General features: G+C 23.2%; 2 protein-coding genes across 2 annotated transcripts; one reads left to right on the top strand and one right to left on the bottom strand.

Annotated features, from left to right (window-relative positions):
• Positions 1-981: 981 nt before the first annotated feature.
• On the top strand, positions 982-10602 carry PY17X_0815700 (cysteine repeat modular protein 1, putative; the record flags this gene model as incomplete). Its single annotated transcript, XM_726225.2, has 3 exons — positions 982-6301; positions 6481-9990; positions 10178-10602. 3 exons carry the CDS (start codon positions 982-984, stop codon positions 10600-10602), a joined length of 9255 nt encoding a protein of 3084 aa, XP_731318.2.
• A 1019-nt stretch (positions 10603-11621) lies between these two features.
• Positions 11622-15464, bottom strand: PY17X_0815800 (conserved Plasmodium protein, unknown function; the record flags this gene model as incomplete). Its single annotated transcript, XM_022955699.1, has 2 exons — positions 11622-15223; positions 15407-15464. 2 exons carry the CDS (start codon positions 15462-15464, stop codon positions 11622-11624), a joined length of 3660 nt encoding a protein of 1219 aa, XP_022811941.1.
• Positions 15465-15988: the final 524 nt, after the last annotated feature.

Below are 15988 nucleotides of genomic sequence, written 5' to 3' on the forward strand. Positions count from 1 at the left end.
TAAAAATTATTAATACATACAATTTAAAGATAAAATAAAAAATTGTAACGTGCCAAATTGACGATTATAATAATTATGATTAGTACTCCCAATATTAAGACAAACAAAAATGCTTTTATTCTTATTATTGTCTTTCCGTTTTTTTTTAATTTTCATTAATTTTATATGAAAAAATAACATATAATATAATTTGCTTTATTCTTTGCCAATAATATTTATTTGTAACATGCGTTACAAATAATAAACAGTTACATATTAAATATTTTTTTTATTTTTCCATTTTTATTTTTCACAAAAAATTATCAATAATTCCATCAACATTATTAATAACAAAAATGCTAAAATAAAAGACGATACACATTTCTTAGAGTGTATACGTATAATCATCTAGAAATATAAATGTAGATATGCTATAACGTTTATTTTATGAATAAAATGTTATTGAAAAAAAGAAAATAAATGCGAAAAAAAAACATATTTTAAAAGGCACTAGCAGATAGAACAAATTTAAGCAAATGGTCTACTTTTAACGCTACATATAAGCATATATTAAAGGAATGTTACAATCATAAAAAAATATTATGATAGCTTGGTCCTCTATTTACATAATGTTAATATAATAAACCAAAAGTTGTTGATCATTATTTCACTGTGCCCTTTAAATGCACACATGCACATATATATATTGTGTACATATATTTGGTATATAGACAGTTTTCATTTCTTTCGTATTATTTCTTAAACATATGGTTACACCTAGCATGGTTAAGTAATAATATTATACCAAAAATGTATGAAATAATAAATATCATTAATTTTTATCTGATATATTTCTCCCTTCTCTTATCATTCTTATCGAAAATATTTCATCTACAAACAAAAAATAATGTATATTATACATACGTATGCATTTTTATAAGATATTAATTTATTTTCCTTTTTTATAACTGTATATATATAATAGTAAAATATATAAAAAATATGCTGGTGAAATATGCCAGTATCATTATAATAAGTTGGCTATTTGATGCATTTACTTTCAGGAAAAAATATGAAATAATCAAATTGGAGAATCTATTTAAAAAAACATATGCAAAAAATGAACAATATAAATGCTTTTCAAAAAGGGTATTAGCTGATTTGATTAAGAATAACCAATTTATTGAAAATAAATATGAAAGTAAAAAAACGTTAAATTATCCTAGAAAAATAAATCATGGAAAAAAAATTACTATAAAAAATGGAAGTATTCATAAGGATACGAAGAAAGCTAAATATCCTATCACTATGTTTAAATTTGCAGAAAAGTTGAATTTCTTAGCATATACAAATAATTTAGAGTTATATACCTCATTACACATTTCACTGAAAAAATACTGTTATCCACAAATAGCTAGATGTAATAGTAAATCAGGAACATGTTGGTGCTATAATGATTCGAAAATGTTTATTAATATTAGTAATTATACATGCCTAGACAATTGTGGAAATTTTATACCATGCAAAAGCCCTTTGAAATTAGAATCTCATAAACAAATACCTAAAGATTATATATTAAATAATAGAATAATAACTTGTGTTGTTTCAAGTATTCAAAGAAAATTAAATAATTTGTGTGGTAAAAATCAAATGTTCAGAATTAATAAATCTACATATTATTGTATGCCAAATTATACTATAGATATGGATATAATTGGCAAATATTGTATAAGTGATATTGGAACTGTAATAAGTTGCAACGGATTTATAAAAGATATCTACTTATCTTTTATAGAAGATTTTAAAATCATTAATAAAGAAAATTTTGACGATACAATACATAATAGATGTAATGAACACATTAGTTCCAATGGTGCAGACTATGTAGGTTGTCAGAATCGTTCTATTTCTGGAAAAACTTGCTTGCCGTGGAAAACGATAAATTTAATACAAATAAATGGACGAAGAGATATAAAACATAATTTTTGTCGAAATTTTGAAAAAAAAGAAACCATATACTGTTTTGTTCGTTTTAAAGATTTTATTTACAGAGAATTTTGTAAAGTTAAAGAAAATATATTAACTAATAACAATATTACATATTCACAACAGAACAATTTTTTTTTTGATGTAACAATGAAAAATGTTTCTGATTTTCATATACGATTTTCTAATGATAATTGCAATAATCTATTAAGTAATAATAATAGATTAAATTTTTATGCTGAAAAGAACTATGAAATTTATAAATATCATGAAATTGATAACGAAATAGCTTTGACAATTGTGTTTCTAAAACCATATTACCGAGTAATGAATCATTTACAAAATGGTATTTTATATATTTGTGCATGTTCTAATGATTATTATAAACCAGAAATCTCAATCTGTGATGATAACAAATATTATAAACAAATTGGAATATTAAATTTTACGAACAAAATTACTAATACATACTCTAATATTTTATACATAAATGAAAATAACCCAGTATTTATTGATATATTTAAGAATGGGATACAAAATAAAGAGTTATATATCATTAATGCAGATTATTCATATCAATGTGATAGGCTATCATGTTTAGAAAACAAAATAGATGTGCTTTCGGAAAATATATTAAATATAAGTATAAATCATATGGCCCAAAAAATTAATCCCCCTTTAGATCCTGGCAAAAATAATTCGTATATTTACGAATATAGTAATATATTTTATGATTTAAAAAGTTGGATAACTAATTTTAATGAGAAAAAATTCAAACCAGAATATATTATAGACGGAATTAAAAAATATAACATACTCATGAATACACGCATTGAAAATAATGATGAAAATGCTAACGTAAAAATAAATGAGATGCTTAAAGACATAACTATTCAGCAGATTAGAAATTTACAAAAGGGTAGTAATATAATGTGCATTAAGCATAATGATAATCAGCAGGAATATTTTTCCTATATAGGAAAAATAATATATACTGGTATATATAATTCAAGAGATAAATATATTTTAAGAAATAAAAATAGTAATAGCAATGATAATTCCATATATGAAAATATAATATACATCAACAATTCTTTTTACTCTATTCATAATGATTTATTTTCAATCAGCCCAGAACCCTGCTCGCAATTCAAGGAACATTTTAATAATGCAAAAGATCTCCAATTAACCATCGAACAGTACTATACTAGATTTAAAAATATGATTAATCGCCCTTTTTATTACATCTATTACAAATATAATAAACATATATTAATATATTTTTTTGAAAAAAAAAAAGATTTTTCTTTTTTTACACTTAAAAACACGTTAAATAAAAAAAAGGATTCAGTCAATTATTTATGTCAAAAAGTTAATCATATTGAAAAATTTATTCCGAATTGTCTATTTGTATATTCCTCTTTTCATTTGGTTTATTATATAGAATTTGCACACCCCTTTTATATATATACTATTCCAGCAAGCATTCACAATAACTATATACAAAATGATAAAGATTTCGATATTCTGAATCGTTATTTTGATTTAAAAAATATCGATTTTATAAGCCATAAAACTAAAATACTATCTTTATGGTCTCACAAAAACGACAATTTTGTATCATTATGGTTGATTTCCTCGCAAAGTTTGACGCCATTTTTTTTGACTAAATATAGTATATATTCTCCAAAATATTCTTTCATATATCTAAAAAATCAAAAGGATGCGTCTACTAGTGATTTTAAGACTGCTGCCACTTTTGGTAATATAGATTCTCCATCCATTTCAAAGACCGTAAATATCGCACAAATAAAAAAAAAGATAAATAGCTTGGCAAGTCTATATATATTCAGCGAAGATGCCCTAATGATTAATAAATATGAAACAATGGATTTGTTCACCCTTGATATGGTAAAAAGCATACGTTATCCAGGGATTGCTTATATATCTGATATGGTTACATTTACCTTTAATAATGAACCATTTTTTTTATTATTGTTTAAAAATAATTGTATCTCTATATTAAATAGCAATTTAGATAATGTACATATCTCTGAAAGAAATTTATATATATACATCCCCAAAAAACCTATTAAAATAAAATGTGATCAAGGTGATAACAAATTGACATGTTTTATTTTATATAAATATCATAAAATTCTTTGGGTTGATATTTTATTTAGTTTTAAAAATTTAGTAGAAAAGACTCAAACTATAATAAAAAAAGAAAGCAACAATATAATTAATCCAATTTTAACCAGTTTAAAGGATACACATAAACAAGGAACAGGAGCAAGCAATTTTCTTGAAAATGATGAAAATGAAGATCAAATTAAAAGCACAATCTACAATATTGAAGTAAAATATATATATAAATATTATGAAAAAAACACAGAAATATTATCTGATATTTCTAACGATATGGTTATTGCCGGAAAATCAAACGATTATGTCATTTATATTTCTAATAAAGAATCCAATAAAATGCACATATATTTTACAGATAGTTACAAAAAAAATATTAGTTATTATAAATATATAAAAAATGAATATATATATAATTATAATATTATATCCTTATCTACTTATAATTTTCAAGATACAACCTTTATTAATTCACATATAACTAAATCAACAGATATAACAAGTGCAATAACTTCTTTTGCTCATGAAAATTTAATTATTACAAAAATTAAATATAATTACAAACCCTGGTATATTTACAATGAAAAAATAACAATGATACCCATGATTGAAGGTGATAAAATTCAAATCAAATATTTTAGCATACACTATAAACAAAATAAATCGAGGAAAGATGCATTGTTTATTGATAAAACAACTGGTATCATCGAAATCATTCTTAGTGAAGATGGTAATGAAAATCTTAATACGAAAATAGACATCGTTAATATAGAAGTTGTTATGCATGGACTATTTCATATTTATAGAACTGAGATAGAGTTTAGTATTGCATGTGAAGATGGTCATTATCATAAACGTAATAAATGTCATCCCTGTGGAAAAGGATATTACAACAATTTAAATGAGATAAAAAAAAATAATGAAAAATATAAAAAGTGCATACCTTGTGGGAAGAATAAAACTACTTTAGGTAAAAGGGAAAAGTTTGAAAAAAATTGTTTATGTAACTTAGGATATGAATATATAAAAGATCCTAATAACCCACGTCAATTTATATGTTCACCATGCTCTTATGGAGAATACAAAGATATTATTTCAAATGAACTGTGTAAAGGAAATGCATGCACAGAAAATGCCTCATATTTTATATTAGATAAAAATGGTATCCAGCCAAGTCAATGTTTTTGTAACGGGGGGTATTATTTACGTTATGATAACAATAATGATAAAATATGCATAAAATGCATAAGTAATCATTATTGCCCTAAGAATGACAATTATTATAAAAAGTGTCCAATACATAATAAAACAGTAGAACGTAACAGAACTGATTTCGAGACTATAAATAGCTGTTTATGTGAAGAAGGATACGAACCGATTAATATGAAAAAAATAAAAGATATCAAATCGAGAGATTATCATTATTATAATATTTTTATAACAAAATATCCAGATTTATTAAACATAGTTAATAACAATAATATATGTATGGAATGTAATTTAGGATTTTATAAAAATAATATCTCTTCTGATAAATGCACTAAATGCCCAGGAAGATCAACAACTACAACATTTGGTTCTATATCTATACAAGATTGCAATTCGTGTTATAAAGGTTATTACAAAAAAAAAAATAAAGTTTGCTCTAAATGCTTACCAAATCATTTTTGTGTTGGTAAATCACAAAAAAATGATAAAAATAATATATCGAAATATGCTGGCGATGCAATTATTTGCCCAAATTATTCTGTAACCTTGCAACCATATGAAAATAGCATTTCATTTAAAAACTGTTTATGTATAGAAGGATATGAAAAAAATTTTCAAGACTTTTATAATATAAATAATCATTGTAAAAAAGCTCCTTTAAATTTTTATAAAGATACAATATCAAATGATTTAGCTATTCCTTGCCCTCCTAATAGTATAACATTACATACTGGAGCAACCTCAATATATAACTGTATATGTGATAAGGGTTTTTTTTATGATACAATATCATATTCATGCGTAGAATGCCCACATGGGTATTATTGCTCTGAAAAGGATATGACAGAAAAATTAGCTCCCCCAATAAAATGCCCCCAAAACTATACCACAATTTATAAGGGTTCATACAATATATCTCATTGCGTGTGCGAATCAGGCTATACTGTGAAAACTGTAATAGTGGATCATTCCAGTGCGAATGGTAGGAATCAACAAATGTGAAGCGTTCTACCAAATAAATAATATATAGAGAGAAAGAGAAATAAATCATGTAGTATATAAATTTACATAATTAGAGTTTAAAAAATGTCATTTCATCCTGCCCTTCATGCTTCATATAAAATATCTTGTGTACAAATAACTTTTTCTTCATCATTGCAGGCATCATAGAATCTCACAATAGTGCAAAAAACAAAATAAAACTTCAAACAAAAAATAGAACTTCAATGTGCGTTAAATGCCCCCAATCAAGTTACAAATCGCAAATATCAAATGAACAATGTCATGAATGTCCCAAAAACTCGAAAACATTAAAAGACTTCAACAATTCTGATATATTTTTTTGCTTATGTACTATGGGATATTATACAGATAAAAAAGAATGTAAACCTTGTTGGTTTAATAAATTATATTGTGGAGGGGAAAAAATATATCAAATAGAAACGGTTATTTACGATGAAATTATTAATCTTATTCAAAAATCTATCGGATTTTTAAGTGAGATATCCACCAAAAAAAGTTTTATAAATACAGTTATTAATGAATATATTAATAAAGGTCTGATTTCAGAAATTCATCATATTAGTATGATGGAACAGAGCAGCAAACATTTTGGAAACAATATTCAAAGCATAAGAAAAGAAAAAACTGATAGTAAAATACATGCATTTAATATTTACAATCGTTTAAGGAATATAATAACTAAAGACATAAAATTGAAAACGCCAAAAATGAACAAACAAATAAAAAAAATTGAATTAGCTAAAAGTATAGGAAACAAAATTATTGCGAATATTAATTCCAAATTGACACCATCAAGTGAAGGAAACCCAAACAATGATGCCGATACAAACATACTATCTAACCTTTTTTACAAAAACTCGGAAAACATAATATATATAAAACATCAGATATTAATAAATTGCCAACGGAATACAGTAATTCCATTAGGGGTTGATTCATCTCAAAATTTTGATGATTGTAAATGTAAAAAAGGTTATTATTTAGAAAATAAAAATGTTTTAAAAAATATAAAAATATGTAATCCATGCCCAGAAGGTACATTTAAAAATTATGATGGGGATGTTAAAAAATGTATTGCATGTCCTCCTAAGTCGACGAGTATTAAAGGCTCAATATATCCTAATCATTGTTTTTGCAAAACAGGTTTTTTTTATAGTAAAGATATGTGTTTAGAATGTTTAGAAGGTGCTACATGCAATGGAGGATTATATCCAAATGCAATGAAAAAAATAAAATTAGATATAGAAAATGTAAATACAATAGGACCAGATGACCATGTAAAACCAGAATCTAAAGAAGGATATTATTTAGATGAAAGTATGATAAATGTTATAGATGTAAGTGAATGGAGATTTATAAAATGCCCAATAAGTGGTGCATGCTTAGGGAAAAATAAATGTCATAATACTATGGATAATTATTTATGTATTGAATGTAAAAAAGGTTATACCAATAGTTTCAAAAAGTCAAAATGTATAAGATGCCCCAACAATATTGCAAATATCATATTATTACTTCTTATATATATAATTTTTTGCTTTATTATTATAATTATTTCCTACTTAAATATTTCCTCTGGATTTTACAGAAGATCTATTCATTCTATTATTATAAAGATTGCAGTTAACTATGTTTCTAGTATGTTAATTGTGAATATTTTAGAAGACACATATTTGAAGTTGCCATCATACGCTTATGATGTATATAATAAAATGATCAATATACTAACTAGCGGAAACCAAAAAAAAAAAATAATAAGTATAGATTGCCTATTAAGATATTATTTTAATTTGACATATAATGATTCCTTTTTTTATACAAGTCTATTTTTTTTTCTAATGCCTATATTTTTAATGTTAACCTTGACTGTCATATTATTTGTGATATTAAAAATATATACCATTATTCAAAAAGAGGGCATAAATAATAAATTAAATTTATTAGGAATGGCAAAAAAGGAAAATATTAGTTTTTTGGTTAATTCTTTGGAAGAAAATTACAAAAAAGAAAGATTTATCATGATACTACGATATATAAAGCTTCCTGATAGCACAATATCGGATCGTATATTAACGTTTTTTGAGGATATGATACCAATTTATGCTACATTTTTATTTATAATTCATGCAAAAACATCTTTGCGAATGCTTCAATTGTTTGATTGTAGTTATATCCGATATACAAAAAAATTTTCAAAGTATATACTAAATAACAGTAGTAGCGTTCAGTGTAATCTTAAAACCAATGGTTATTTAAAATTCTTTATATTAGGTATATCTGGAACTGTTTTATGGGCTTTAGGCATACCATTTTTGGCCTTTTTTGTATTATATAATAATAGACATAATTTATTTTATGAAAATATTCGCATAAAATATGGATTTTTACATAATGGATATTTACCTAATAGATGGTATTGGGAATTTGTTGTTTTTATTCGTAAAATAACTATTCTTTTTGTAACTACTGTTATTGTTTTCCCTTCGGATAAAGAAAAAATATATAAGTTATTAATTATAACTTTTGTTGCGATTTTTTCTTTGTGTATACATTTTATTTTTCAACCTTTTGATAAAAGGAATTTTTTTATATTAAACAAACTAGAAAATTTTAGTTTATATATTTGGGTATCAACTATTATGATTATTTCAGTTTTAATGCATGTGAATTTAAATGAATTTATTAATTTTGTGGTTTTTTTTTTCATAATTCTTCTTCATACTATTTTTTTTATAAAATTACTAATCTGTTTATTTTATGAATGTATTAGTAATATTAGGGCAACATTCCATCTTAGCAAAGTTCCCTTTATTAATTCATGCGTTCAAATGCTAATTCAGATTGCAGAAGCAAAAAAAAAACAAGAACCTCGAGTTTTTTATGATAAATGTTCACGTCAATTAGCCGTCGTACTTCCAGATAAGGCTTCAATGGAAAGGAATCGAATAAATATTTATGCGATAGTTCAAAATTTTTTCAAGAAATTTATAAGAAGTAATTCTTTACAGTATTCTGAATTAAATAAATTCGAAAATCAAACACTGTGCACATATGAATCTGAAGATAAAGAAAAGAAAAAAATGGTAAAGTTGCGAAATTATGAAAATATAGAAGAAGAAAACTATAACAATTGTTACAATGAAATGATGTTTAGAAACCAAAAGACAGATTTATCCAACTTTTTACTAAAAAATACTAATCTTTCAATTTACGGAAAAATAAAGAATGAACATAGAATGTTTGCAATAGAAATATACAAAGAATTGTTAGACATATTTTTAAAGCATGTAACTTTTACATATATTCCGGATACCCTTTTTGAGTTTATTTTTAAAATTTCAGTTAATATTTGGAAATTTATTGATAAACTAGACAAAAACGATAAAATATTTGAATCATTAAATCAAGAAATCGATATTAATAATATAACCCAATGGTCACTTGAACGAAAAGACAATTATTATCAAACTGAACAAATAAAAAAAAATAAAATGTATTTTATAAAAAATTCACCGTCTAATTGTGATATAGTTAATTGCGAAACGTATTTGTCAGATTGTTCATTCCCATTTTCTTGCGAAGATATTGAAAAAGAGCAAATTATAAAAAAAAAAAAAAAGGCAAAAGATGAACCTAAAAAATTATACAGTAATATGAACATAACAGAATGGAGGACTCTGTAGAAAAAAAAACAAATAACTTCATCAATTTTTGTTTTTTTTTAAATCTTTACATTTTCATGTTTTGTTTTATTTTATTATTTCATAAGACTATCACAAATTTTATGTTTCATTCAGTAACCCTTAATGTACACATTTTTCTTTTTTTTATGCAGTTTCAACTGAGGAACGGAAAAAATTGTTTTCTTTTTTTAGCGATGACTTATTAAAAAGCCGAATTCATTTATCCACGTTTTATTTCATACTTATAGAACTGAAGATAAAATATTTCCGAAATTTACCATCTTATTTTTACTTATTCAAACTGTATAAGTTATTATCAAAAAAACGTGAAATGAAAAAACTTAAAATGTTAAATAAAAAGTTAGAAAAATATAAAAAAATTCCTCATTATAATGAGTCACCAATAAATAATCAAGATAATAATGTCATTTTAAAAAATATTAAAAAAAATATACATTTACTATACAAAGAATTTAAAGAACTTTCTAAAATAATGAACCAATTAAAACATGAATATCTTAATCTAAAAGAAGATGATAGTAATCAATCCCAATCTAGCCAATTCGAAAACGAATAATTAATGGAATCATTTCATTAAGTAATTATTATTCTTTTGAAATTAATTTAGAAAAAAAAAATAATGATATTATTAATTATTTATGGAAATTTTGATCCCAAACATTTTATTCTCATTCTTTTCATTTTATATGCATTTCACACTATAACCAAATTAAAATTAATTTGTGTAATATGTCTTATAATATTTTTTTTCTTCTCAAAAATAAAGATAAAAAAAGATATATTTTTTACTTTAGTGTTGCAAAATACATGAATATATATATGCATACATATTTATGAATGTTTGTTATTTGGCTACATTTTATTCTATGCAATTTCACCAAGTGTCTATTTTGTATTCAACTGTTTTATTTTATATGTATAACATAAAAGAAATTTAAATTCGCATCAAATTATATGCATATACATATACATATACATATACATAGATATTTCATTTTTACCTTTTTTTGTGATATTCACTATTTGAATAGTTACATAGCTAATGAACTGTAACTCTTTTGTGTACTATATTTTATCGTTTTGTATATAGTGGGTTTATTACAAAAAAACAAAAGTTAATATATATTTCTACATTTATTTATTCATATGTATATATATTTGTTTACCTTATGCATATAAGGCTAGAATAAGCAATTTGACATACCATGGGGGAAATTCCATGGTAAAGTCCTCTAATTTGATGAAGAACAAAATAGTGATAATAATAAAGTGATAATAATAAAGCGATAATAATAAAGTGATAAATATACTTTAAAGCCATACATAATAATTTCGTTATATTGATGATAGCAGTAAAACGAAAAAAAATTGAGAAAAAATTAAAAAGCTATATAATTGGGTTACATAAACTAATGTGAGCAAATAAAAATATGATAAAAAATTATGAATAAGACAAACAAATTGTGTATATAAATTGCAACAATGAGAAATAAACAGATTTATTCAAATATAATCACAAATATCCACGTATTTATAAAATAGTAAAATTTTATATTGTATCCTTTTCACTCATTTTTATTTTTTAATTTTTTGACGAACACTTAAAAAATAAGGATGATTGCTCACCACTTCGTATTGGGGGTTTAAAAAAGAAGAAATATTTTCGATACAAAAGGAAGGGATATTTTTGTAAGATTTCTTCATATTTGAAGAATAGGAATTTAAATACATATTAATATAGTTATATTTATTATTATTGTGATTATAAAGATATTCCTTTATACATTTATTTATGTTATTAATAAATTGCTTAAAATATGCAGTTATATCTATGTCTTTACATTTTGTGTTAAATATATTAAATTTAAAATTTATAAAACGATTATTAATATTTATTAATTCTGTATATTTTTTAATAAGTTCTTCAGAAAGACTGTAATTTTTTTTGACTTGTTCAATATTCTTCAATCCTTTTTTAGCCCCTATAATAATTTCATTCTTATCGGTGTATTCAATATTTAATTCTTTTTTTAATATAGAATTAATAAGTAGATATTTATTTTTTTGAAAATTATTAAAATCAATTTTGCAAACATCTGGACAGCAAAAATTCCAATTTTTATATTTCATATCATATGAATTACGTTCAATATGTTCCACATTTTTATTAGTGTAAGAAATGTAAATAAAATATATCATCAAAAAATCAGAATATAAATATAATATATAATAATATAATGAATAAGCAGATATTTTACTAATCTGTTCAGAATTATTTTTTGAAATATTATGTTTTTGTAAGGTATTTAATAATTCTTTGTAACACATAGATAAAGCATAATATGCAAAAGCATATTCTTGATCTGAATGTAAATTTATATAAATACTTAAACAATTATAATCAATTAATATATTATTAACAAGTGAATTAAAATAATTTTCTATACTGCTCACTTCCTTTTTCATATTATGTAACGTAAAATAACAAATTATTATTCTCATTAAGGTATATAATATATGTATATCTTTATGAAAGTTAATTAATTTTGAATGCTCTCTAGATCCTAATAAAAAGGAATAATTTAATATTTTTGATACAATTATTTGAGCATAATCAAAAAATAAATTAAATATTTTGCACATTATCAAAATTTTTAGTCGTTTTTTTGTTACACTTTTCATATCTACACCCTTATCATATGTATTATCATTAATTGTAATTGTATTGTCTTTATTCAAATTATCAACTTTAACATCGTTCTTATTTTCATTTATCTCATATGAATTTTCTGATGGGCCCATTTCAAGATTATCAATAAAATCGTCGAGTAAAATTAGTAACTCTATAGAGGATATATCTTTTTCCATGTAATTTATTAAATAAGGAAAATAATATCGCAATTTAAGTTCAAACATTTTTAACCATTTAGCATTAAATACTTCTTTTAAAAAATTATTATATTTATCACAATCTTTATAATTCAACATTTTGTCTATTTTTAGAATTTCTCCAATTTTAACAAAAAATATTTCATGGATATGAACAAAATTTGTAAATAGAATTATCAATGATGGTGAAAATCCGAAAAATTGTAAATCATTAAAAATTATATTTTTTACATAAAAATTTGAATTGTTTATCTTTTTTGAATAATTCGTTTCCTCTATTGTTTCTAATATTGCGTATGTATCACTAAAATATAAATTTAGAAAAAAATTAACAAATATATTATCTTTCATATTATTTTCTAATTCTTTATTCATATTTTTATAATATGGATATTTATTTTCTTCTTTTATATATTTATTTAAAAGCATCCTATAATAATTCTCAATAACTTCAGGATCATGAATATCAAACATTTTCTCGTTTTCTCCTTCTTCATTCTCTACTTTTTCATCTTGTTCTTTTTCTACACATGGTTCTGTGTGATTTCCAGAGGGAGCATTTGATAAGTCGACTACATCATTCTTAATAATTCCTTCATCTTTTCTCCCTTCATCTTTTTTCACTTCATCTTTTTTCCCTTCATCTTTTTTCCCTTCATCTTTTTTCACTTCATCTTTTTTCACTTCATCTTTTTTCCCTTCATCTTTCATTATTTTATTCCACTCTCCATATGACGAAACCCCTTCAGTTAATTCCATCTCGTCATTAACTTCTCTCTTTTCAAAAATATCATCATTCTTACATTCATTTCGATTTTCTTCCTTGTTCATATTTCCAATTAATTGATTCATTTCTTGAGTATTTCCACCTTTATTTATTTGGTGCATTAATAACTTATATTCCACCCCATCAAAACGTGTCTTTGACATGTCCATAATTTGATATAAAACAATTCTTGCTATTGATTTTGTTAAAATATTATTGCTGTTCGAATAATATTTTATATAATGAATAATATTAACAATATCTAAAAAAATCGACTTAGAATTTATGTACTCGAAATTTTTTACTATATATTCTATATCTATAGTTATATGCTCATAAAAGGGATAAACCCTTTTCACAGAGATATTTGTATCATTTTTTGAGATATTATTTAATTTATGCATTAAAAAAAAATTATTAAAATATTTGTAAATAATATTTTGATTATCAGCAAAAATGTCATTTAAAAAATTTGCGTCTTTATTTATATCATTTATACATTTTAAAATTTGGGTGCAATCATCTTTTACTGTTTCAAAATTTGTGTCAGATGTTTCAAATGCTATTTTGCTTAGTATAGAAACAAAATATATAATAAATTTAATTCTTTTTAAAATCATATAAATTAATTTATCATTTTCATCTATCGAGACATTTCCTTTCTTTGAGCTTTTTCCTTTTTTAGAAAATTTCATATTTTTTGTTTCATCAAATTTTATCAAAAAATTGTTAAAGCATCGTTTTATAAGAACTATATTTTTCAAAATATATGAACGTTTTTTTCGGCACATATATATTAATGTCTCACGTATTTTAAATAACCCAATTTTATAATCATCTCTATGTATTAATTCATTGTCTGCTAAAATTTTATCAATTATTTCAGTACTAGAGGAGTAACAAATTAAAAAAAGTTGAAAAAAAATAAATATATTATCCTTTATATAATTTTCATTACATATTGATTTATATTTTTCATTTCCCCAACTTTCATTACCATTTTTAATATCCTTTTCATCATTATTTCCATTATAACATATCTTATTTTTATTATCAATTTCATCTTTATTTCCTTCACCATCCTTTGGTGCCATTGGTGATTTTCTTCCATTCTCCACAAACATTATAAAATCATTGTTTGCAGTTTTAAAAATATCAGTATATATTTTATCAGCACAAAAATTCTTAATCCATTCCCAAAAAAAGTTTTCAAAAAAATAGGGATCATTATTACAAGGGATTATATTTGAGTTGTGTAAATAGTAGCAATTTAAGATCGATAAAAAAGGGTGGCTTCCCTCAAGCAACTTTATTTGTTGTAATAATAAAGAATCCATGATTATTATAATATGATTTAACTCTAATTTGTTTGTTAAATACCCTCTTTTTTCGCATTCTTCTATCGTTATTCTTTTTTCAGGGTTTACTCCTACATCTAATTTTTCATTTCCTATTTCTCGAGAGCACATATGCTTTTCATATAAAAAATTTTCTACTTTAATTTCTTCATTTTCTTCCAAGCCTAAATATGAAAGAACAAAAATAGCACATTTTATTAGATGCCACTATTATATATACATATATGTATGAGTGCTTATATATGCGTAAAATTGTTCGCATATATACACAAAAACGATGTACAATTTCTCATTTTGTTTTATTTTCCTCTCAATATGTTCACTTTAGTGTCAAGAGAAAAACATACCTTCTACATTACTGTAAATAAGATTAGAACAATCTATATATTCTTTTTCTTCTCCCATATTTTGTTATATATTTTGTTCATGTCAATTACAGCCAATATACTCAAAAGTGAAACAAAAATATTACTAGGAATTATCTATATTCATGCATATAAAATTGTAATTACAAACACATTATTTAATAAGCATATTTTGATACTTAAATAATTCAAACATAATTAAAATTATATATGATGTAGTTAATGTTTCTAGGTTCTTTTCTCTTCTTAAAACATGTCATTTTTTGATTTAAAAAAATTATTTAAATACAATTAAAGAAGTTGAATTTTTATTCGGGGTAAAAAAATAAAAAAAATAAAAAAAAAATATTTTTTTAATCTACAAAACGCAAGCTACTTGTTTGAATTATATATATGTTTAAATACCACAGGATAATAAAATAATAGGTAAAGAATAACTGAGAATTTTAATTAATATATTTTAAATATTTCAAACACATATCATATAATAATTACTACTATTGTAATGTCTTTCGTATTATTCTTATTATTTCCCTAATATTAGGAGTAAATTATTTTTATTGG

Source organism: Plasmodium yoelii (genome assembly GCF_900002385.2).
Source record: "Plasmodium yoelii strain 17X genome assembly, chromosome: 8".
NCBI classification, from domain to species: Eukaryota; Apicomplexa; class Aconoidasida; order Haemosporida; family Plasmodiidae; genus Plasmodium; species Plasmodium yoelii.